Here is a 26,273-nt window from a genome sequence, read left to right as displayed (position 1 = left end):
TGGATGAACCTATGAACAGCTTGGCAGAGATGTGATCTGAAGTCCCATTCTAGCAGATCTTCTCCCCACCATCTGTCACAGCTTTAACTTCCAGGGACCCTGAGCATGCTCGGATTACAGGCAGCCTACTCAAAGCATTAGGAAGTTGATCGTGGTCTCAACTAAACTTCCAGAAATTTCCCACTCTGACAGGCTTGCTGTTCCCTCATCTGTGGAAGAGGTGATCAGCCTAATAGCTGGCCTCTCTCCAGCCATCAGCAGGAGTCTGAGCAATTTCAATGGAAAGCCACTCTGGTACTCTGCTTCATTATACTCCCTTTCCTTTGCTGAGGATCTGGACAACAGTGGTGTTTCAGACATGGCCCAGAGGGGTTGCCTGCATCCCCCTTTTGGGATTGTTGCCAATGTGCAATACTCTGTAGTGTGATAATTCATTGGTGTAAATGAGTTTGTTTGAGTTTTTGAGTTTGCTGCATAATTGTGCTTCAAAATCTGAGCATTCATGAATAATTGTTAGATTTATTTATTTATGGTTGTGAAGAAAACCTTCATACAGTGATGCCTGCTATATTTGGCAAACAGACAAAGACCACAGCTCTCAAAGAGATGTTAACTGACCCCTTCATGTTGATGGTGTGTCAGCACTGAAGTCTAACAAGAATCATTTAAATGGCAACATTGTATCACTCCTGGTTAGCTTTCCTGAAATATCAGTCTAATGCCATAATTGTGTGTAGTGGAAGATATGGGGCAGATTGCAGTGAGGCTAGTGTCAAGGTTTGCTGGGCTGGGGAATGAGAAATTCATCCTTCCTCACTCGGATGTAAAGTTACCTCCATCTTTGTTCAGAGTGGAAACAATAGAGATCTGTTCCCTGCCCTGTACCAAAAGTCTCAACTCCCTCCTAGTTGCCAAAAGCAAAACTATCTCCTGTGCCTTCCTGACTCTCATGAGGCCAAACTGTCCTCTACCCAGAAACCAACACCTTCCCCCCCCCCCCCCCCAACTACATCTGTCATGCATTTTCAGTATGGAAATCTCTGGCAAATTGAACATGTGAGGTGTTCTAAAACAGTTTAATATCAAAATACATGACTGAAGGATACTTTACTGGGGTCAGGAAGTGGGGCATTGCTGCATAACTCGTGGGTCCCTGCATAATGCACATCTAAAGTGCCACATGAAAAGAGGACTTGCTAGTGAGCTTTCTTGCTTGCTGACTTTTCTTCCTGCCAGTATTCTCTCTTCAGATCCAAACTCTTCCCTTCTCCAAGCCTGTTTCAACTAGAAATGAGTCAGGGAGGCAATTTTAGTTACATGAGACAGCAGGCACTCAAAGGTATTTGCTTAGGGGCCATCCAGTTGGTTTATGGACTTCTTTTGTCTATGAGGCAGCCTTTGGGGAGTTGCATCCCTGGGGGGGGGGAGGAGGGAGGTCTGTTTGGAACTGTTTGTTTCCCTTTTCATTGTTATTGGCTCCACACTTTGCTGCTCCTTATTTGTATTGGCAACTAGCAAATCAGCAGGTCCACTGCCAAGATTCCTACAGGAGGAGTTTTGGGGACCTTAGTCTGTTGGGTAGGTACTGCAAGAGCATTTGCAGTCTATATCTCATATGATGCTTCTAGGTTTTATTCTCTAATGTAGGGGGGCCAGGACACTGTTTCTGAGGGTTTTTTGTACTCCAGAGAAACAGGTATTACTCATCTAATACAGATCAGAATTTGAAATTATTTATACTTGATTTCCAGATCAATTGGGGAAAATCCCTCTGAGAGCTTTAGAGACTGCTCCACTTAGGCAGTCTCAGCAGGGGGCAGGTTTTCTTGTTTTCAATCAGTCTGCTTTTTAAATTCTGTATCTATCACTGAGACTCGTCCCACTTTGGCCCACCATAATCAGTGCCTCAGCATTTCGAGTCTAAACCAGTTGAGTCCTTCAACCAAGATATGTTGAAGACTCCCTGCAAAACTGTTATGGTCAAATGAGGCTAGCATATGTTCTCCGATGTATGAACTTTATACTCTGAGTGAGAGTATGCTTAAAACGGGCCTTAATCTGAGAGCTATACACCAAGGATTCTAAGATTGCCCCTCTAAATGTCTGAGTTTTACTTAACTTAAATGCTAGCCTTGAAAATTCCACTAGGAAAGAAAGAAGGATCAAGCATGTTTGTCTACCTTCATTCTACTCTAGGAACCTACAGGAACAATTGAGCCTAGGAGATGTACTAATTCAGCCATAGCTGCTAGTAATTTGGCTGCCTGGTTCCGTAGGGGATGAGATAATGGGGAAAGGGAATTAGTTCCTTTATCTCAATCCTGAAAAGAGGTGGCACATACTCATTTAATCATGTCATTTTAAAAATGGATTCAGGCAAAGCAGAATCAAAGGTTACACACTGTTCATGAATCCTCTTTAACCATTTTTATTTTTGTCTTTTTATATTAGTTCCAACTGTATCTTCTCCAAAAAAGAAGAAACACAAGAAATACAGGAGTGTCATATCTGACATATTTGATGGGACCATCATAAGCTCAGTGCAGTGCCTGACTTGTGATAGGGTGAGTGTAGGAAGATGTTCTAACATGAATGTGGTGTTCATTTTTATATTAAAATATACATAGTTAATTTCAGTCATTTTACCTTTACATGTGTAATCTTTCTCTTGGGATTTGGCCCCTTTCTGAGTTCTGCAGCTGTTATGTCTCCTCAATTTAATTTCTCAGTCCCTAATAGTAACTGTTGCAACCCTTCTTTAATATAAACTCTTGCCTCTCATTTGGGAATAGAAAGAGCATAAGTCCAACTGAAACTCAACAAAATTGTGGGTGTTAGTTTGCAACCAAGTTTTTTTTCCCCCAAGTGCAGCAACATTTTCTTTTTCTTCCTCTTCCCTTCCACTGTCCAGGAAGTTCCAGTTATTGGTTATAAACTAGCTGAACAGCTCTGTTACCTTGCTTAGACACACAGCAAGGTGTGTGTTCAGGTGAAGGCCACAGTTCCTTTTCCTATGGTATTATGGTTAACCAAGGACTGTGGTGTCTACATGCTGTTGGTCACAGATTGCTAATATCATTCAGAACTGCTCATTCAGTTATTTTTACATTAAGCTATGAGGTGCCTCTTTTCAATTCTTCTGTTTTTAAATAAGAATAAAGGCTGTGTTGGGGGAGGAGAAATCCTTTGCCCATGAAAAGCAGTTCATGGCAGAAGAATGGAACCCAATATGGAGGAGGAATCTTCTATGTCTACAACTTCATTTAGCAGAAAATCCAATCATGGTTAGCCTGGCTTCCTAACACGCACAGCTTCCTCAAGGAAAACTGCCTTGTAATATAAAACAGTCTAACTATTACATCGGATTAGAAAAGGCAGTCATTAAGTGTTTTTAATTATCTGGAATATAGAAAAGAGTAGCTAGTCATACTGTTTCAAGAGCCTCATCGTGCAAGTTTGGGCTGAGAAAATTCAGGTCTCATTAAAAACATTTAAAATTTGATTTTTCAAAGTGGTTTGAAGTCCTAGTATGGCTTATGAAGCTCAGCTTCCTGCTGGAAAGTGTGATGTTCTTTAGTAAAAATGGCAGCCCCCACTGAAGAAAGTAAGTCCCATTTGTTCATAGTGCCACTTAAATAGTAGCAGGTAATTAAAAAAACTTCTAAAAATGATTTTTAGCAAATATTTACTTCTAAGTTATTATAACAAACCACTTCAGTTTCCTTTAAAAATAGCCCCAAAAGTCAGAAGTGCTCATTCTTATTTGGAGGGGGAGGGTTGTTTCTAAGTAAAACACCATCAAAATAATTTGAATAACGTTTGGTAGAACTAGCACCCATGAGCCATCTGTGAAAAGCTCTGTACTGCTAACGTCACCACTACCATGGAATAAACCAGCTGGGGTTTATAAAAGAGCCATTGTTACTTCTTTAGCTATAAAAGTATCACCTGGTGCAATGTTCTTCAAAAGACTGGTTTTATGACCCAAATCCATTTAATTGATAATTGAGAGATTGCCATCTAGTGGAATTTTAGGAATAAAACACTGAATCTTTAGTTAGCAGTCACTCTTTTGATCAAACTTCTCAAGATCATAAAATAAAGTTACAAAACACTGTGGTGTATTTGACAAAATTAGAATTAATTGCCTATTTCTTTTAACAAAAGCCTAATTTTCCTCCCTACTTTATTTTTTGCATAGGTATCTGTTACCCTGGAGACTTTTCAGGATCTGTCATTGCCTATTCCAGGTAAGGAAGACCTTGCCAAACTGCATTCTGCAAGTCATCAGACTTCTCTAGTCAAGGCAGGGTCGTGTGGTGAAGCATATGCTCCCCAGGGGTGGATAGCATTTTTTGTGGAGTACTTTAAAAGGTAAGTGATTCTGTTTGTAGTGCTTAGATTTTAAAATTGCAGTTTCTGCTCTACTGGCAGAACATTTGTTGTGTTTTCTGTCAATGATGTTTCAGGTTTGTTGTCTCATGTGTTCCTAGCTGGTTTTGGGGTCCAATAGTAACCTTACAAGATTGTCTTGCTGCCTTTTTCGCCAGAGATGAGCTCAAGGGTAAGCCACTTTTTAAAATATGTCTAATGTGCCTTCTTTTTAAAACAAGGTAAATAGATGAGGTATTTTAATTTTGCTTTTTTTTAATTGAACCAAAGCACACATCAGACTTTAAAAAATATTCCTGGTCATAGGATCCACCTTTTTATTTTTTTTAATAAACCACTATTGAAACGGATTTTGAAGCAAGAATTTTCACATAAGTTTTCTTGGAAATATCCAATAATTGAATTTCTCTTAATGAAATAAAATCAGATGGAGTTCAGGACATTTTCAGTCTAAATTTGGGAATTTGCTCCTTTTCTTGCCTTTAAACTGTGTACTGCTTCCCTTTTATTTTAAAATGATTAAATAACCCAACATAATCCAGAATATATTTTTAATGTTTGGGAGCATAAACCCTAAGAAAACCATATCATACATTTGCTCATTGAAATACTAAACTTTCTCCATAGGAATCCAGAGTCTTCAGACACTGACTGAAAACATTTAACCTGAAAAATAAATTATCCCTGAAATTACAATGACACAATCAAAGCAATAGAAAAGTATAATAGCTATTGTAAATTGCAATTATAATCAATAAAGTATAGTGTATACCTTGAAGAATAATTGCTTGTGTTTAGAGAATAATGGTTGTGTTTTCCCCCCCACAATATCTACAGGTGATAACATGTACAGTTGTGAAAAGTGTAAAAAGTAAGTCATCTTTTACCGTAAGTTTGCTTTGAGAAGCCTTGGGGTACGTCTACGCTTACTTCCTGGTTCGGCGGCAGGCAATCGGTCTTCTGGGATCGATCCCGGAAGTGCTCGCCGTCGACGCCGGTACTCCAGCTCGGCGAGAGGAGTACGCGGCATCGACGGGGGAGCCTGCCTGCCGCGTCTGGACCCGCGGTAAGTTCGGACTAAGGTACTTCGAATTCAGCTACGTTATTAACGTAGCTGAATTTGCGTACCTTAGTCCGAAGTGGGGGGTTAGTGTGGACCAGGCCTTGGTCTTGATCAGCACATTAACTGTTGCTGCAAAGGTTGAATGTGTGGAAATAAATGCAACATACAGTGACTTTCATAGATGAGAATCCTGTATTTTTGGTACAATGACATTTTTTGATGAGCAGCTTTTTGTTATATGAGCTTGTACAATACCTGTCAAAAGTCTAGAAGCAATGAAAGTGTGTCAGACAGGAAGTGCTTTAGGGATGAGTCAACCATATTGGGATTATGACGGGATCCACGGGGTGCAGCCTGGGACTGCACTGTGGGACGACTGTGCCCCCTTAACTCTCCAGCCTGGGCTGTCTCTCACAATGTTTTGCCGGTGACAAGGAGCAAACCCCTCCAGGCACTGTTATCACTCAGCACAACCACATATGGAGCCCCACACCCAGCTAGATTGCATGAATGCTCCCAGAGCCACTCATGAATATCACAGAGAAAGGCACCAGCCAAATCCTCCCCCCCAGCTTTGTACTTCGGGAATACACCGTCTTGCACTGTTCAAGACCTTTTCTTGAGCAATGCAAGTTTATTAATTGGTTCACCACTTGGAATGGAAAGTGGACATACACCAGCCTTTGTGAACCTGAGCAGATTTACCAAGCACTTCAGGCAAACTCACTGGATAAACAGTAAAACAAGTGTATTGATTACAAAATAGAGATTATAAGTGATAGGCAAAAAGTCAGTGGTCACCAAAATAAAATAAAACATAAGCACGCAGTCTAAACCTTAACCCTTATCACACTAGACAGTATTTAGATCAAGCAGTGTTCTCACCCCATTGGATCTTAGTCCTTAATATACAGGTTTGTCTCTTAAACCTGGGCCAGTCTCCTCTGTTGAAATCATCAGTCTTCTCAGCATCCTTGTTCTTTGCAGCATAGGTGGGCGGAGGAGAAAAGGCAAAGCATGGGGCCCCTGTGTTCTGTTTTATACCGTTAGTCAATGTGTTTGGAGAACATAAGTCCAGGCATGTGTGGTGGGGATTGCTGAGTCACAAGGTGAGGTTGAGCAATTCCCCTGGTGTGGCCTTGTGCAAGTGAGTCATTGCATTGTAACTCCCTTGCTGGACAATGGCTGTTAATGGTTGTTCAACACCCGCCTCGGCGTTGGTTATCTCCCTGGTTATTGTCTTTGGGGAGCTAGTATCTGGGCGCTTCCCAAACCCACAGCAAATTTTAGTGGCAATCGTACAACACAATTCTCATAACTTCATATGCATTAATGAGAGAGATATTTAGATGGAACAGTGGGTTTCAGCAGATCATAACCTTTCCCATGATACCTTACAAGGCATGCTTTATATGCAATATCACAATTACATACAAATGGAGAATATGAGGGTTATAGGGCGCTCCCCTGGGGTGTAGTATCACAGGGATTATAAAGAAATATTTCATCTAAATGTATAGCAACCCTTTGTATTACTGTAAGATAAATCCTTAATTGTTAATGCAGTCTAAGTGATGATGTTTTATCAAAATAAAGGAACGTAACACTGTCAGACTCTTAACAGTTGTTGCTGTTATATATAACACTGTTTTCTTGTACAAGCATCATAGTACAATTTAAGTAAATATAGTATGGGGCCAGTAAAATACAGAGGACCTTGAAGAATATTCATAGCCTTCAGTGGAAATGGAGTGCATATTAGCACTCCATTCTAATTATTTATTGATACTCTGCTGCAGTTAAATTTTCTTGAAGAATGAACTTATTTAGCAAAAACTGCAATTCAGCCATAATTTGCTTTCACAAAGTTTAAATGCTAAATCTTTTCCCCCATACTAAGAAAATCCATTGGCTAGATAGAACTGGTAGACATGTACATAGTTACTGCTTTGAATTCTTCAGTGGAACAGATTTTCTCTGCTTCAAGATTTCATTATTCATATCACTTTGGCTACAGTAAGTCTAGTCTGCATTCCAGAAATATTTCAGGTTTACTAATGTAACACACAACTCTTCGTCATGTTTTTGCTGAGTTGGCACAGGAGGTGAAACATTTATAGAACTAAATGATGTTTTTCTTCTTTGCTTAGGTTAAGAAATGGAGTGAAATTCTGCAAAGTGCAAAACTTTCCTGAGGTATTGTAATCACACACCTTTAAAAATGTTTCTTCTGAATGATTGGGAATGTGGCAAGGTTAATGAGTTGCATAGAAAGTAGATTGTGTCTTGAATGTTAAAAAAATTAAAATGTAGCAGCATACTTGCATTCCTAAAAAAAGAAAAGAAAGAAAAAAAGGTTCGCATCTAGTCACATTTGGTCAGGTACTTTACAAGAAAGTGAACAACAGTTAAAATGAAAGGTAAAGTTAGAAGGGAAAAAAAATGTTTTTCCTACAGTCCTGTAGCCATCCTGTGGAATTCACTTCTGCTGGAGATCGTAGAGTTAAATACTGTAGCTGAGCTGGAAATGTTTCTGACTTGTTACGTTTGTAGCTATGCATGCTAAAGGTAATCAAATCTTATGCTTCAGCGCATCAGCTGATGACTGCAAGAATTGTGAAGGAATTTGATCCTGGTTACAGCGTTGCACAAATAGTTAAATGCTGTTGGGGAAGAGCTTTGTCCTTCATTGAAGCATTAGGTTTTGGCAACTGCTCAGTGCTAGCCTTAGGATTTTTGCAGGATCAGTAAGATGATTTTTGGGGGGAAATCCCAAATGCAACTAATTTAAAATAAATGTGGATGGTCCTGAGGCTGCCATCAGCTGCCTCCGACTGCAGAAGAAATTAATTCCAGCTGCTTGTACTGGGGCCATAGGAGTCCCTAATGGTATGTCTATACCCACCGGATCGGCAGGCAGCGATCGATCTAGCGGGGGGTCAATTTATCGCATCTAGTCTAGACGCGATAAATCGATCCCCAAGCGCTCTCCCGTCGACTCCTGTACACCACGGCCGCGAGAGGCGCAGGCGGAGTCGACGGAGGAGCGGCAGGAGTCGACTCACCGCGCACGGTAAGTCGATCTAAAGGGCCTCTGCAGTATAGTTTCTAAGTTCTAAATTAAGTCTGTCAATCCTTCTTACAGATATTGTGCATTCATCTCAAAAGATTCAGACATGAGCTCATGTTTTCCACAAAAATTGGTACCCATGTATCCTTTCCCCTGGAAGGACTTGATCTTCAACCTTTCGTTGCTAAGGACAGTCCAGCTCAGATTGTGACATATGATCTCTTGTCTGTCATCTGCCACCATGGAACTGCCAGCAGTAAGTATAGGTTTGTTGTTTCAGAATGCAAACATAGTGACAGATGTTCATGGCACACTTCATTTTATGTAAGTAGATGTGGGATTAAGGGTACCATTAAGATTTACTGGTCTGAAAGGTAAATATGGACAATGGTGGTAGTAATATTAATTCCAAAATTGAAGCCAGAAGCTAGTACATGTTCTGTTTGATTATTTGTTTTTTAAAGTGAGTTATGGCATACATTTTGGAATGTTATTTAGGAGTTTTGTACAATTTGAAGAAGAATGAATCAACCAATCTTATGACTAAAAAAAAGTACTTACAAAAACCTCTCTAGTTAACCATCCTGCTGTTGTCTGCTACATAAATTCAAGTACACAGTACGAATAATGATGCAATATAAAGTACTGCTCATCCCAGCTAGTGACACCACAAGCAAATATAATGTGAATAATAAAATAAGCTCCTCCGTCCACAAAGATCTGTGGTGAAAAGATGGACTTTGTGGCATGTCCAGAAAATTAGCTGATTTTTACTCTCATTTGTCAAGGGGGAGTGCACTGCCAATTTCCCTTGTGGAGAATATTCTGCCAGTAGTTCCTCCTTGTTTGGCTGAAAGAGTTCCAGTGCCTCTGTTATAAACTCTGGCAACATGGTGTGGGAAGAGAGGCAATTTCTCACATAAGGCCCTGAACATCTAAGACATAGATTTAACAGTAAATGCTTTCAGTTCTATCCTGAAATGTATTGGCATCTAATGCAGATCCAAGAGCTCTGGTTGTAATGTGCTTCCTAATGATGCCCAAATCAGTCAAGGAGACGTAGCATTCTTTTCTACAGTAGAACCTCAGAGTTATGAATACCAGAGTTATGAACTGACCAGTCAACCACACATCTCATTTGGAACTGGAAGTACTGTACACAGTCATGCCGCAGCAGAGACCAAAAAAAAAAAAAAAAGACACATATAGTACAGTACCATGTTAAACATAAATTACTAAAAAAAAAGGGAAAGCAGCATTTTTCTTCTGCATAATACAGCTTTTAAACTTTACTGAGTTAATGTTCATTTGTAAACTTTTGAAAGAACAAACATACTGTGTTCGTAACTCTGAACAAAAATCTCAGTTCCCAAGATGTTTGTAACTCTGGGGTTCTATTATAGTTAGTTTCCATGTTATTCTCAAGAGTCAGAGACCAGGAAAAAACTAGGGTGCATTCAGTCAGAAATGGGAGTCAAAATAGCTCAAGAATAGATTCTGTAGTGGGTCCCAAAGACAAGGACCTTATTGTTTAGGTCAAATTGTTTCATCTTATTCTTCCCTAAATACTGCCTCCCTTTCAGATCAAGGGCAGGTATATGATTATCACAACTGTAGGTGCTCTGTATTTTAAGAAACAACCTGAGCCTAAATGTGAGTAGTAACCAAGATACAAATTAGTAATCTTGAGATGTTGAACAGTAGAACATTGTTCCTATTTCATGCAGGTACACTGGCTGCTTTTAGAGAACGTGAAAATCTGGACAGAGATGTTCCTTTGACTAAAATAACTTACTAAATGGACTCTTTTGAACATCATGACCCAGAGCAGAGTATTCATATTGCTCAGAAATCAATCAAACTAAAGATCACTTGGAGAGCAGAGCATATGTTGAAAGAACATAACCATGTCTGCCTTTAGCTGGTGGGAATGGAACAAAAAGCTGATCTTAGATTTATAAGGAACTTAAATCAAATTTATATAGTAAAAGTCCCTTTCATTAATACCATTAATCATATGTGATGAAAAGATGTACAATTTTCTGTATTCTTCACCTGTTAACCCTATATTATTCATAGCCGCACATTTCACTGTACAGTCTCTAATACCTTCTTACTCTAGGTGGACATTATATAGCTTATTGCCGAAACAATTTAAATAATCTGTGGTATGAATTTGATGATCAGAGTGTCACAGAAGTACCAGAATCCACTGTACAGAATGCAGAAGCTTATGTTCTCTTCTACAGGTAAGAAAGTGAATAAAAGAAGGAGAAAGTTCAGTGTCGGTAAAACCTTGTTCAAATAAATGAATCACTTGTGAGCGGTTGGCCATTTGGCACCCAGCTTTTTAAATTAGGTTGCTAAATAAATTTTGTAAGACATTTGGAATTGGGGATGGGAGGTTGGGTCAGTCAGACACTCAGCTGTTGGCAAGAGACCCTGTAGTTCAGATAGAACTAATGTCAAGTATTTGTCACCACAGAATCAACTATGCTGGAGAAATGCTTTTATTTTATAATAGCCCTCAGAAGACACATTAATAATGCATAGCAATTTCAGTATAAGAAAAAAGGAGACTCTGCTCTTCTGAAGAAGGCAGTAATGCAGGAGAGCTACCATAGTGGAAAGGCTTCAAGAAGACTTGTTCTAATGTGATATTGAGAGGAGCACTAGATGCCACAGTAGAGATGCTTTGCTTTGATTTAATAAAAATGCTTTGCCACCAATTTATTTTTTGATGTAACAGTTACAAGTGAAATTGCTTGAATGTTTAAATGCTTATAAAACTTCAGAATAAAACCACAGAGGTGGATCAGAACATTATTTCTGCAGATTTAAGATAATGAAAACTCAGTGAGATTACTAGAACTTGAAGAGTCTTAGAACTGGCAATTAAGATTGCCTCATTTTTATTCAGAGGAGGATGCATACACGAAGGATTCTGCACACAGACTGAGATTGTTAGAGCTATAAAGGGAGTTGAGGAAACTCTTTAGCAGCTGGGAACTGGAACAACAGGGGTTTTACTGTGTCCTTATTTTGCTGTGTCCTGGTCTTTTCCTGAAACTCAGACAGCGTAAAGGAGATACCTGCTATTACCATCTTCAATCTCTGTCACTTTTATACTTGGAACTGTACATGCAATTAGACTCTTATCTTTCAACTGTTTTACAACTATTAAATTATTCTGTTTTTAAGCCAAATCATTCTTTATACTGACATCTAGTTTTAATTAACAAAGGATGTGTGTTTGCTACTGGAAGTTGAATACTGAGTCTAGCAGAAATAAGTTACAATAGAATTGCACAGATGAGTAGATACAGTCTGATAATATTTTTGTCTTTGCCAGAAGCACAAGATACAGGCTGCTGGCCAAGATATGGTCATTGGTCTGACCCAGAATGACTGCTTCTATGTTCCTTTTAGGAATAGACCATATTGTCAAAAAGAACACTGTGCTTGTTGTGAGCAAATACTTCAAAATTAGAATACAAACTCAAGCATGTGGAATATTTATATCTTGGTAGTACACATTAAAATTCAAATCCTTTATTTAAATGGGTGTCTTTTCTATTGGTTGTTTTAACGTGAATTAAAATTATTTAATGGTATAGTAATGGGATATTTTTAATTGGGTTTTTAAGTGTATTAAATGTAATGACCCAGAAATTCAGTGAAGGAAAAAGTTGGTTTCCAAACCAGTGTTCAGAGTAAATCAGCACCACACATAAGGATACGTCCTGTGCTTAATGCTTTTTTTATTTATATAATAGGAAGAGCAACGAAGAAGTACGAAGAGAGAGACAGAGGGTATCAAGTCTGTTGACTATGATGGAACCAAGTCTCCTGCAGTTCTATATTTCTCGACAGTGGCTGAATAAATTCAAGACATTTGCTGAGCCAGGACCTATTTCAAATAATGATTTCCTCTGTATGCATGGAGGTGAGACTGCTAATGTTTTATGAAGTACCAGTAAAACAGAACATCTACCTTTGAGGATGAAGACTTATTTCACTGGCCAGCAGGGAATTTTTTAAAATACGGGAACTTGTATGTAATCAGTTTCTTATTCTTTACTCTTATCAGTTACCCAGAAGCCAAGGTTATTTATTATCTTGTCATCATTTCTGGTTAGGGACCTACTTTAAGTGTTTTACAGTCAAGATCTGACCACAGAGTGTAATTCCACAAAGAGCGTATATAATAATTTATCCTCAGTGTGCATGTTTTTACATAGCACCCTAATATGGTCTGCACGTTTTCAAAACATTCATATAGATTTTCCGTTGTTTTATACCTTTGATTACGTAGTTATATTCCCCTAATAACTGTTTGGACTAACACCTTGTAACATAAATCCTTGTCACAACTACACACTGAGGATAACAATCCCAGGAACCCAGATATGATAGGGCACAACAGGGTATCCAACATGAAAACAATAATGATCAAGGAAACTTTCTTGCATGTTTTGTACACAAGTTATAAATTGTCCTTCCTCTGCTAGACATTAGTGAAAACTGTGTTTTGTGATGTCACCCTTGTTTGGGCATCTGACTTTCTAAGCAACCACCATGCAGTATCCAGCACCCTCTCCCATGTAACCACATGCAAAAGAGAAAATACTGTACCTGTGGTCATTTGTAGGGTGTATGTGTGCAGTAGGAGAACCTGAGCCTACGAGAACCCAATGGATCTATAGCACGACCTTCTCATTGCTCAGGGCTGCTACAGATGCCACTGTCAAGATTAGGACATAAATGGTCTGATCTAGTGGTTGGATCAGGGGTCAGGAGTCAGGCTGGGTCAGATACCAAGAGGTCAGAGTCGGACACAAGCCAGAGAGCAAAATCGAGAGTCAGGTGTCACGAGGCAGGCAGGGTCAGGTTACCAGGAGATCAGCAGTATGAACAGGTATTGCTGAGGAAGCAGCCCTAAGTAGGGTGAAAGCAGTTGTATGGACAATTTCCTGTTGCTGTGCTGGGTTTAAATAGGAGCTGTGAACCAATTGGGACCCCTGTTGGTCCACCAATCAGTTTCCAGGATTGGGGTCTTCTATCAGAGTTTGGCTCCTCTTCTGACAACAGGTGGCAGGTTGGAACTTACTAGTGTCAAAGAGTCCTGTGGACCAGCGTTCAAGACCTGCTGTCCCTTACATCCACAGATGCATCATCCTCGATAGTTTTCCCCACAGGGAGAGGCTTGGATGCTGTATATGTACAATAGCTGTTTATAGTACATAGTGTTCGCACAGTAGTAGGAGCAACAGCAAATGAAACTTCATTGTCCATAATCCCCATAGCCTTTCTTCTGTTCCCCCTCTTCCTGAATTTTCATTATCCATAAGCCTCTTTGTGGACTATTGTTGCTATCTAGAAAGCCTGAAGACAACAAATGAGCTTTACTGAGTAGTGAGTGGAATAGAATTTGGTAAGTCACAATCAATGGCTTTTACGTGAGTAATCCAGAAACTCTTAAGTAACAATTTTAAGTTACAATTTAATCCAACATTTAAAACAACATTTTACAACCAGCATTCTTAAAAGAAGCCTTTACAATCAATCCATTTCTGCTTTCAAATATGTCTGAATTAAATCTTTGATATGATTCCCTTCAGCTTTTCCAGTAAAATGTTCAGCCACATCGTAAAGAGAGTGGGGCCTCTTTTAAGAGACTGCTCTTGAGTTGGTACTTTGACGGATCATTTAAAACAACATTTACTATATTATATCTTATATTTTTATTTGAATTGGTCAAAAGGTGGTTCATGACTTAGAGACCTTTAAAACATTAGTTATCTCTTTTCCTAACTCTATGTAGAATAGCCACCCCAAAAAAAAAAAAAAAAAATGTAGCAAGACCTTTTTCTTCTTTTATAGGTGTTCTTCCACATAAAGCTGGTTTTATAGAGGACTTGGTTGTAATGCTACCTCAGAACATATGGGATACCCTATATAGCAGGTAACTGACACTGCTCTGCGCTGTGGTTTGAGAGCCAGCATTTGTGCTAAGTCGTGAGTTCACAAATCTTAGGGTTAGTGTTTAAAAATGGAATTCCTTCTCTCAGCTTTGTATCCGGGAGTGCCAGGTGCAGATTTAGGAAATTTGCTTTGTACAAGACAGCCCAAGTAAATGGTGTTGCCAATAACTGGGGTATCATATCAATAAATGCTATATATATATTCTTCTACAAAATAATAAAGGATGTCAGCAAAACATGCTTTGCCAGAGGTATTTTGAAGGAACTGTGCATCACAGCTTCCTACCTATAGAAAGAGCTAGCTTTTTGTTCCCTTGGTTTTGTCTTTTTTGCCTCAGTCAGCTGTCAGAATTATTTCAAAATAACTTACTTCTGAGGGTTCTCTGTAATTACTCTGCACTCCTCTAGCAGGTTGAGTTTGTGTGCCTCCTGAAGGAGTGACCCTTGTAAGGCCCAATTCTTTTTAAAGCAACAAAGTTTCATGGGAGCCCCATTGAGGTCAGTGAGGACTCTGTTGCCCATTACACATTCCAAGAATTTTTATCTTTTAAATCCCAGGCATCTGAGCATGAAAGCTCAGGCAGGGGTGTAATGATTTGTAGCTAGCCCCAAGCAAAAAATGGAAATGTGTTCCTACATCCCCACCACCCAGCTTCTTCCCACTTCTCTATGTAGCTTGTCTTTTCACCACACCTAACCCATACAAGCAGTATCTCTCTCTGCCTCCGCAGAACTTGCCAGTGCCTCCCAAAGTCTCTTTTGCTCACCACCCCAATAGACACCCATTTCCATGCTTGTCATTCTCCTCCCAGTCAAGGAAGGGTTCACTCCTCAAGTAATTCTTTAGAGTTCCTGCAGAGATACCGGGAATTACTCTTTTACCTCCATATTGAAGGCCAGGGGAGGAAATATGACCTGATAGTTTGATGGGATAACGTGATTTTAGTCAATTAGGCAATAACGTGCCATCGCTGGTAAAATGAGGGTCCGGCTGGAGATTCTTGCCTGTATGCTCAGGGTTCTACTGATCGCCATATTTGGGGTCGGGAAGGAATTTTCCTCCAGGGTAGATTGGCAGAGGCCCTGGAGGTTTTTCGCCTTCCTCCGCAGCATAGGGCAGGGGTCGCAAGCTGGAGGATTCTCTGCGACTTGAAGTCTTTAAATCACGATCTGGAGACTTCAACAGCTGAGTTAAGGGAAAGTGGGTGGGTCAGCTTTTGTGGCCTGCATCATGCGGGGGGTCAGACTAGATGACCACGATGGTCCCTTCTGACCTTAAAGTCTGAGTCTATGAGTCTATAGTTCTTATTGCCCCTCCCACTGACTAACCAATAGTGGTTAAGGCCACTAACCACCCCCACACCAAGTTCAACAACCAGAATTAGACCAAAGTATAACAGCTCTTAGGAAACTGAACTTTACTCTTCAAAAACACAAGAAAGTTACAGATCTTTTGAAAATACCATGTTCTGAGACATGCCCCTCCCATGTCTGTTCTTATCCTTACTGCAAATCAGGGGTCTTGTCAGCATTTCATGCTAGGCAGAGAATGCCTGCTGCCTTCTCTCTCTACAGCGGTAGTCAATTATTTTTTGTCAAGGCCCAAATTTCTTGGTCAAGGTATAGTCAAGGTCCAGCTGCCAGAGGAAAAAAATAACAATGATGATGATGATGATGATAAAAAGACGTTTTCGGGATCCATCAAAAGTGTCTGGCAGTCTGGATTTGGCGCATGGTCCACCTAGTGACTACCTCTGCTCTACAGCTTGGTGGGGCAGTCTTTCCATGCTAATCTAAAAGGCTTCTTCAGCTGAAGAAAACTGAAATTCTTATTGCAAATGAAGTTAAATTTCACCCATCAAAAACGACATTAAAAAACTGTTCAGATTTTTGTTGTGGAACCAAGTAAAGGTAGAATTAAGCCTGTTTGGGACCAAACTGCCTTCAGTACTTTCAGAGGACTTGTCTACATACAAGTTTCACTGGTTTAACTAATCAGCTTAAAATCACAGTTTTAGGCCAGGTCTGTACCAGCAAACCCTTCTAGTATAGAGACAGTTTATACCAGCAAAATAAGCAATACCAACCAAAGCACGTTTATGCCAGTATAACTACATCTACATGAGGCTGTTGTCAGTATAGAAATGTAATAAAAAAAAATCACACCTCTAACTAACATTGCTATCCCTGCAAAAGTTTCTGTTGTAGACCTGGCTTTAGTTAAACCAGTATAACTTGTATGCAGAGCAGACCAGAGAGTAAACAAGTTCTATTCTATAGAGGTACTTGTTAGAGCTGAGCAGAAATTGGCATTTCCATTCTGTGGGAAATTCTGACATTTCAGCATTTGTTTTCATCCTGAAATGAGATGAAAATTTGAAATTTCAAATTTATCTGCAGAAGAGAAATTCTGAAAAACTTGTATATGGAAATGTCAAAATATTTTGATCAAAACAAATCATTTCAACATTCCCCAAATCAGAATGCTTTGTTTTGGGTTGTTGGGATGTGCTGAAATGCTTTGATTCAAGTAACTTCAACATTAACCTGCATTTTATCGTTGTGGTGCATTGCCTTAGGGGAGTTGTAGTTGGGGAGCCTGATATCTCACGCGCCCCTATGTGGCCACGTTCCTGGCTAGACTAGATCTCCCATAATGCTCTGAGTCATGACACCCATGACCATGCAGCTCAGTGAGAGGGAAATCAGTGCATTGCCTTATGGGAGTCACAGTTCTCCAGGGAAACCAGTCCAGAGGCAAGAATGGGGGCCAGAGTTACAAATCTAATAAGACAGTGTGCCATGATAGGGAAATACTGTTTAATGTTTTGTTGAATTAAAAAAATTAAATATTCCATTTTGGGTTAACCATTCCCAAATTAAATATTTCATTTTGATATTTCTAAGAAGAAATCAATTTTGGGGGGGGAAATCAAAATTTTCCCATGCAAAATTGAAATTTTCCAGAAATTGCATTTTCTCTCAGGAAATAATTGACAGAAAATTACTGACCAGCTCTCGTTCTTATGCTGCACTCATCTCTGTATCCAAGTGCCTTCCAACACATGGCTAACATTTGTCATGTGGTATTTGTTCTCTCATCCTCTCCCCAGTGTTGAGGTGTCCTTTTGAGTAAAGTGCTAAAGAGTGTACATGTTGTGTTCTCATGAATCTAAATTTCCTGAAGAAGAAGAATGCTCTTAGTGGGTGCATTTCCCTTTTATTTTTAATAAACAGTATAATCAGCATATGATCTAGTTCAGTCGAAAATATAGTTAGGCAGAGAATATAGTTCAAAATCTAAAATGTGATCTTATAAAGTATTGTGTAGTGCATGAGCTAAAACAAGACTCTCACTGATTTGAATGCATCTATGAAGTTTGATGCGTGATAAGAGACGAAAAATCTGAGTGGGTACAATATCTTATTGTAATGAAATAACTCAATTTTAATTTAAACAAAATGATATTTTTATATCTTGAAGGATAATATCCTCACAAATTAAATTTTTGTAAATGGAGTGATAATAGTCTAAATAGTCCTTAACAACCAAACTTACTATCTTCAGAGGTTTCAAATAAAATTCTCTTCGGAATCAAGATCTTAAATGCCAGATTTTAGACTGGAGCTTATTTGTACATCTGAGTAAACAAGGCATTGTTGTAAAGTGCCTTTTACCATTGCTTCAAAGGACTGGCTTGCATTTGTGGTTTAAAAAAACAAAACACTTAGCATTAATTTAATTTTAAAAAACTACACTCCAGGCCAATGGGGGCTGCAGGAAACTACGTGGGCTGAGGAATGTGCTGGCCGCCGCTTCTCGCTGCCCCCATTGGCCTGGAGCAGTGAACCGCGGCCAGTGGGAGCCGCGATCGGCCAAACCTGCCAAAGGTTGCCGATCCCTGTTCTAGCAGTTGGCAGAAAAGGTAAAGAAACGGAGAAATAATCTTCTATGAACAAAACAGTGGACGTTGACCAAGTTTAGATGTTGGAATCATGTAGAGCAGTGGTTCTCAAACTTTTTTTCCACGGACCACTTGAAAATTGCTGAGGGTCTTGGTGGACCACTTAATGATCTTTCTAAACGTTGTGTGTACCATTAGTTAACTATTGTAAAGCGCTTTGGATAAAAGCGCTATATAAAAAAAACTTAATAATAAACAACAGTTTTTTGTTCTACAAATAAAAGCACACAACTCATATTTTAATATCAGTAGTCTTACCTTTCTAATCCGATGGATGTGCCCTCTCTCCCCCACCTCGACAGCCCCCGAGCTGGGGCTGGGAAGGAGGGGGGGGTCTCTCCTCTCCCCCACCACGGCAGCCCCTGAGCTAGGGCTGGGAAGGAGGGGGGGGTCTCTCCCCGGCAGCCGCAGCCCTGGAGCTGGGGAAAGTCACCCTTTTCTCTGGCCACCGCAGCCCTGCACATCCCAAATTCCCTCCATCCCCTCTTCTCACCCCACTGCTTCCTCCCACCTGCCCCCTATTTGTCCCCCCCCAAGTCCACCGCCTCACCTCACATGTGTGTCTTCTCCAGGGTCCAGGCACTTAATTAGTGGAGTCATGCCTGCGTGGCTCCACTAATTAGGTGGGTGGCCCTTCGTTCTCTTGTGTACAGCTGCCTAGGCGCGCACCTTAGAGGGAACTATCCACGGACCACAGTTTGAGAACCTCTGATGTAGAGAGCCAATAATAAATATCCCCATTGCAATATTTTTCAACACAGAACTTGGTGACAGGTTTGCAAATACATTGAAATCGTTTTGGTGACATACAAATATGAAGTGGAGATTTTTAATGTGGCATATCACACATGCTTATATTAGGATTTTGAGTCAGAATTACCAGGTGAAGAGTTTTTATTCTTTTGGATGATAATTCCTTTAAGCCATGTGGTGGGTGGATTTTAAAAATATACTGTTCCTTCTTTGTTTTTAAACTTCAAATAACTTTTTACTGGCATGGGGTGGGGCCGAGGGTTTTAGTGGTCTTGTAGTCCACCTCCATAGTTTTGTTTTAGTTTTGTGCTCATTAGTTTTGAGAAACAAAAGTGAAATAAAACTGCTAGAATGACTCTGTGCATGTCAGATAAATTATGCATTTAAAAATGCAAATAAAATTGTTAATAACTGACTAATAGCTGCTGTTTGAATCCTCATCTGGGAGAAATGTCCAAAAGTATTTTGTTTAACGGTTTTTGTGTTAATTGTATTAATTTTTTTCTTCATTCAAAATTGTTGGGTTTACAGGTAAAAAACTGCTACTAGCTTTTTTGTGGTATAGCCATGAAGGCTTTGGGAGGGGGGGGTGGAGTTGTTTGCATTTTGATAGTGGATAGTTTCAGAGCAATAAAGATTATTTTTATCTTTAAATATACTTTTTTTTTTTTTTTAACTTGGTGCAGTTCATTGAAGGAACTTGTGGCCAACTCTCTTTTTATTAGGAGAAGATTTCAGTAATAAACTATTCAAACTGGGTCTAGCGAGGCAGAATCTGAAAGATATTTGTTTCCAAAGTTCAAATGCCAGTATCCCCAGTTATGGTAAATATTACTGTAGTGTAGAGAATAAATGGTAGCCTACATGTGTCATAGTGACCAGAACCTGAGAGTATCATAGACAACTTTTAACAGCTCGTATTAGTATGTGCAGCTGTGCTTTGCCCCAATTTACAGATGAATTATCCAAGGTAAAAGCATTAAAAATAAGAAATTCAGCCTATACTTCTGAGTGTGTTTGCCACATGTCATTAAAGCAAACAGAATCTAGTGCTGACATTCTCGTGGAGGAGAAATATGAAATATTTGTCATGAAATTAATAATGAAATTTACTATGATTATAGGTTTGGGGGAGGACCGGCTGTTAACCACCTGTATGTTTGTCATACCTGCCAAATAGAGGCTGAGAAAACTGAAAAAAGAAGGAAGACTGAATTGGAAATGTTTATTCGGGTAAAAATTAGTAATCAATATTCTCTGATACTTTCCAGTCTTTTTTGTCCTTATCTTGTAGATTCTTCAGAAGCAATATTTTGACCAGGATTCTCAAATTCTTTCATAGTGTGATTCATATTTCAATAGAGCAGGTTTTTTACATGAACCACCTACTCTCATTTGCAATAATATAATATCCCTGTGGTATCTATGGCAATTGCATATGTGGGACCTGTAACAATAGGGAAACATTGAATATGTTTTTAGCTGATTTTTTTTTTTTAGTGCTACTTAGGTGGAAACAAGGAATAGAGCCAGCACCATATGAACAATCCGTTCTTCTTTGAGTAGTGTCCCTATGGGTGCTCCACTATAGGTGTGTGTGCCCCCGCACTGCCAATTGGAGAATTTCAATAGCAGTCCGTCCAACAAGCGTCTCTCCACTTGTCATGAGGCTAGCCAGCATGCACAGGCATTTCCTTCTCAGTTCTTTCTCAACCGCCTCTAACTAGAGAGGGAGCTAAGAGCTGTCCATTAATGGATCATTAATTCCCTATAGTTTTGCAAATTTTAGCTTTCCTTGAAGCCTTTTTCTTTTAATACCTGATTTGTTTTGAGTTGGCCATGGCAAAAAAAAAAAAAAAAGAAGAAGAAAGGGTTGGCGGGAGGGGTGCAGACCACCCCTGGACAAGGGTATGCCTGGCTCTCCAGGCTTCAAAAAGTGACTTAGCAGCAAAGAATTCATCCTAATGACAGATGGACATTTGCAGTGCATTCACTTCCTGGGGGAAAAGCAAAATTCACAAAAGTGTGGTTGGTGCCAGCACAGGAAGGACAAAGAGTTAAGGCTTCAACCCCAGGATTCCCAGCAAGAGCTATCACTGCAGCCTTCTCTGTTGAAGGCAGGTGATCCCAAGGAGACGAGCCACTCACTCAAGACCACTAAGAAAAGGTCTGTGAGTCCACATAGCAAGCCTCGATTGAGCTGGAAATGATCGGTACTGATGGTGCCAAAGCCATCTAGAGCATGTGCAGTACCAAGCCAACAGAGCAAGTCGATCTGCCCAAAAACCCTATGGGCACGGGCAAAGAAGTACCGGTACTTGATGCGGGGGCATGAAAAGCATGGAAGATCTACACTGGTGAAGGCTACATCTTCACGGTAATCGGCACTGACCCCAGTGCGCGTGGCACTGACGGACTATATGACTAGGTCTGCATCTCCAACTTTGTTGGTACAAGCCATTCGGCATGGACAACCACCAGCACCGCCGTCGTCTGCACCAACTGATTTCCAGTGCGCAACAGATCTCTCGGTGTCGGATGCACCAGACTCGCCCCTACTCAGTATTGGGGCTCTGATGCCGAGTTTTCCAAGAGCATTGGACTCAATCACATCTCCAGGCTGCGCACCACCTTTTTCCTCATCAGAGTCAGATAGTGAGCAAGAGGACTTGGGTTCCCACCATCATCCTACCCGCCATACTAGTCCCAATTTCATCATGGACACCAGGCGTATCGCCCATCCGACCCTCAACCTCTATGGTTTGGGCAGCCATAGTACCAGCCGCAAGCTCCCTACCCTCAATGGAGCTATTGGGACCCCTGGCAGGCCCAGAGGCAACAAGCGTCCCAGGCCCCTAGTGTGGCATACCAACAGGCAAGGAGGCATCCCCCTTCTGCTGCGGTGTCAAAGGGTTCAGAACCTCCTGAGCAACTCGGGGAGGAAGTTGAAGGTGAGAGAGAGAGAATACACCCCTCAAGCTTGTCTCTCATTGTCCTCACCTGATGAAACAGACATGCCCCCTCCGCCATCCATGACAGATGATTTTAAATCACTTAGCTCAGAGGGTGGCAAAAGCCCTGCAAATACCAGCTGCACAAAGTGACTTGAGCCTCACCACAAACTGGTGAACAATCTACACTCTTCCACCTCTAGCAGAGTGGCCCTCGCAGTTAATGAGGCGCTCCTGGATCCTGTCAGTTATTTGGCAGACCCCTGCGTTTGGCCTGTCGACATGTAAGTGGACGGACAATAAGTATTATGTGTCGGCAAAGGGCACTGAATTTTTATTTTCCCACCTGCCTCCAGTTCTATCATTGTGGATGTGGTTAATTCTAGAGGCCTCCAATACCAGTTTAAATCCACCAAGATGGGAAACACTTGGAACTGTTTTGCAGAAAAGTGTATTCATCAGCCACTCTTCAGTTCCAGGTGGCTAATTACCGGGCCATGTTGTCCAAATATGACTACCAGAACTATGTGAATTTCTTTATACCAGACCTCCCACAAAGACTAATTCATGGCGATAATTAATGAGGGCCAGCTGATGGTGAAAACATCTCTACAGTCCACATTAGACGTGGCAGACACAGCAGCTTGTTCAGTTTCCACGGCTGTGGTTATGAGAAGGGCTTCGTGGCTGCAGTTGTCTGGCTTCCTGAAAGAGGTCCAAACCACTGTGGAAGATCTTCCCTTTGAAGAAACGAAGCTGTTCGCCGAAAAGACATATGTGTCCCGTCACACATTGAAGGATTCTTGGGCGACCCTTCATTCCCTGGGGATATACATGCCGGCCTACAAAAGAAAATACAGCCATTAGCCACTGTGTAAGTCCCTGTCATTGCAGTACACACCTCAATATTTGTCAGAGATCTTACGAACAACAGAGAAAGAAATCAAGATTCCCCAAGGGAAAGCAATCGGGACCACAATTGACTCAGCCCTCAATCTTGAAGCGGCAGTTTTGGTTCAGTTTGGTTTACAGGCCAAACAGAGACAACATAGGCAAGCTTATATCGATGCCCACCAGGGTCAAGCAATCCTTAGACTGGTGGAAGAACCCAGTAAACATCTGTATGGGACCCTGTTTGCTCAGTCTTCCCCATACCTTTTCCTGACACCCCCCCCCGACATATCCCTTATAGGTTGGGGAGCGCATCTCAATGGCCATACAACATATGACAGATGGTCTCCAGCAGATATGTCTCTCCACATCAACCTGCTTGAGCTCAGAGTGGTCAGAAATGCATGCGCTCACTTCCTCCCACTGGTCAAGGACATGCATACAAAGGTCATGATGGACAACGTGACCTGCATGTACTACATAAACCGACAGGGAGGTGCCAGGTCTCATTTCCTGTCCGTAGAAGAACTGAAGCTATGGAACTGGTGCATCTCCCACAACATCTTAATCTCAGAGGCTTATCTACCGGGAATACACAACATGATAGTTGACAGTCTCAGCCGCAAATTCCCACATGACCATGAATGGGAAATAGAGTCGATTCTACACAACATATTCTGACAATGGGGTATGCCGGTAATAGATTTGTTTGCTACTCACCAAAAAAAGAAATGTGTCCATAGTACTGTTCCAGGGCGGGGATTGGTTGACACTCCATGGGAGACGCTCTCCTCCTTCCTTGGGACAAGGGCTTTCTTTATGCCTTTCCCCCATTCCCTCTATTGCTGAAAGTTCTCTTGAAGATAAAAAGGGAAAAAGCAAACATCATTCTGATCGCCCCCACCTGGCCCAGGCAGATGTTGCAGCTGGCATTACGTCCACCGATGACTACCAATCACTCCTTACCTCCTGTCACAGAACGAGGGTCACACCCTCCACCCCAATCTGCAGGTCCTGCGACTCAAAGCGTGGCTCCTTCGTGGTTCCAGCACATAGAAACATCTTGCTCTGAGGAGGTACAGGAGGTGCTATTACACAGTAGAAAGGGCACTACGCGTCGTACCTAACTTCAGAAATGGAAGAGGTTCCAGATCTGGTGCCAACCCAAGGCTGTCACCCCTAATTCAGCCACCCCAACGGTGGTCCTAGACTACGTGTTGACCTTAAAGAAATCGGGTCTCTCTATTGGCTCGCTGAAGGTTAATTTAGCAGTGATCATAACCTTCCACCAGCAGGTAGAAGGCTACTCAATCTTCTCCCACCCAACTACAAAGCGGTTTCTTAAAGGCATAGCAAACCTCTTCTCACAACCCAGGCATCCACCCCCACCCCAATGGGACCTCAGTCTAGTGTTAAAAGGACTGACTAGTCTGCCATTTGAACCCATGACTTTCCATGAAGATGATGGTCCTGCTTTGAGCAGGGGCTTGGACTGGATGACCTCCTGAGGTCCCTTCCAACCCTGATATTCTATGATTCTATGATCACCATCACTTCTGCCAGAAAGATAGGGGAGATAGCATCTTAACCAGAAAGAGTTTACCTGCTGAGTGGAAAAAATCTTTTTTTATGATGTAGAAAGAAGAGTTGAAAGGTTGTTTTTAAAAAATGTATTCTACTTCTCTGTCCTGTTTTCCTCAGAGTCTTCTTGGAAGACCCAGAAATAAGAACTTTCCGAGTTCTTGAAGGGCCTGAGCTGGAGAATCTTTAACAAACTGATTTTTTTCCCTCCAGTTGTTAGTTGTTTTAGTTAAATAGGTGTAAACAAACACAATCCTGAAATAAGAATTTTAAACAATCTAAATATTAACTTCTTTAATGCGTGCTGCACAGTTGCCAGAGATATTTCCCTTAGTGGTATCTGTTCAGCTGGCTGTAGCACCCCCTCAAGCCTTGCGCTCATGTGCTGTTATAAGGGGTGTCGCCAGACCTGTGACCTCACAGTTCCTTCTTACCACCTGTGATGGTTGCTGGAACGGTCTCTGGCTCTCACAAGGCTTCTTACCCTAGTGGTTTAGACTTTTCTTGTTGTATATAGTTCCTTCTTCTATTAGACAGGCCCTGGCCTTCTACATCGACAGAACAAAACCCTTCCGCAAGTCAACACAGCTCTTTATAGAGGTGGCGGACAGGATGAAAGGTCTGCTGGTATCGTCCCAGAGGATCTCATTTTGGATAACCTCCTGCATCAAATTTTATTATGAACAGGCGAGCGTGTCGCCCCTGGTTGTCATGACTGCCCATTCCAGGAGGGCACAAGCATCGTCAGTAGCGTTCCTCGTGCAGGTACCAATCTGCAGAGCTGCTACCTGGTCTTCGGTCTATACCAGGGGTCTCAAACATGCGGCCTGCGGAGCTCTTCCCTGCGGCCCGCCAAGCTCCCCGCGCCGCCTCCCCCCCCCCAGTTACTTCCTGTCGCCGCCAAACTCCCCCCCCCCAGGGGCAGCGAGGGGTGTATGTCAGTGATGCGGCCCTCGGGCCAATGCTCTAGTCCTCATGTGGCCCTCATGGTCATTTGAGTTTGAGACCCCTGGTCTATTCTTTTGTCTCCCACTACGCCATCATCCAGCAGGCCGGGACAGTGCCAGTTTCGGAAGAGCAGAGTTGCAAGCAGCATGTCCGTGAACTCTGAGTCCACCACCAAGGATACTGCTTGGGAGTCAACTAGCATGGAATCGACATGAGCAGGCACTCAAAGAAAAAAAAAAAACAGTTACTAACCTTCTGTAACGGTTGTTCTTTGAGATGTGTTGGTCATGTTCATTCCATGACCCGCCTTCCTACCCCTCTGTCGGAATTGATGGCAAGAAGGAACTGAGAGAGCGCAGGGCCAGTAGCGCTCCTTATATGGGCGCATGAGCATGGGGCTCCATGAGCATATCGCCAGCCCTCCGGATACCACAAGAAAAAATCTCTGGCAACTGTGTATGTGGGTGTGCACACACCTAGCATGGAATGGACATGAGCAACACATCTTGAAGAACATAGGCGCCGAGTCCGTGGGTGCTCTGGGGCTGGAGCACCCACAGGGGAAAATTGGTGGGTGCTCAGCACCCACTGGCAGCTCCCCGACCCGCCCCAGCTCACCTCCACCTCCTCCCCTGAGCGCGCCACCGGGTCCTGCTTCTCCCCCCTCCCTCCCAG

The 26,273-nt window shown here is 41.6% G+C and overlaps 1 protein-coding gene across 1 annotated transcript in view; it reads left to right on the top strand.

The window, feature by feature from the left end:
- The window catches only part of USP33 (ubiquitin specific peptidase 33), a 97,562-nt gene that overhangs the window by 60,761 nt on the left and 10,528 nt on the right, over positions 1 to 26,273 (top strand). Inside the window, exons 12-21 of the mRNA XM_065409014.1 lie at positions 2,452 to 2,564; positions 4,202 to 4,374; positions 4,470 to 4,564; positions 5,230 to 5,263; positions 7,606 to 7,651; positions 8,601 to 8,781; positions 10,648 to 10,774; positions 12,302 to 12,471; positions 14,409 to 14,490; positions 20,352 to 20,460. Coding sequence (XP_065265086.1) covers positions 2,452 to 2,564; positions 4,202 to 4,374; positions 4,470 to 4,564; positions 5,230 to 5,263; positions 7,606 to 7,651; positions 8,601 to 8,781; positions 10,648 to 10,774; positions 12,302 to 12,471; positions 14,409 to 14,490; positions 20,352 to 20,460 — 1,130 coding nt within the window. The remainder of the gene's footprint in view (positions 1 to 2,451; positions 2,565 to 4,201; positions 4,375 to 4,469; positions 4,565 to 5,229; positions 5,264 to 7,605; positions 7,652 to 8,600; positions 8,782 to 10,647; positions 10,775 to 12,301; positions 12,472 to 14,408; positions 14,491 to 20,351; positions 20,461 to 26,273) is intronic.

This window comes from Emys orbicularis, chromosome 8 (assembly GCF_028017835.1).
Source record: "Emys orbicularis isolate rEmyOrb1 chromosome 8, rEmyOrb1.hap1, whole genome shotgun sequence".
Taxonomy (NCBI): domain Eukaryota; kingdom Metazoa; phylum Chordata; order Testudines; family Emydidae; genus Emys; species Emys orbicularis.
Note: the sequence above shows the minus strand (reverse complement) of the source record. Positions and strands in the feature narration are given on the sequence as shown.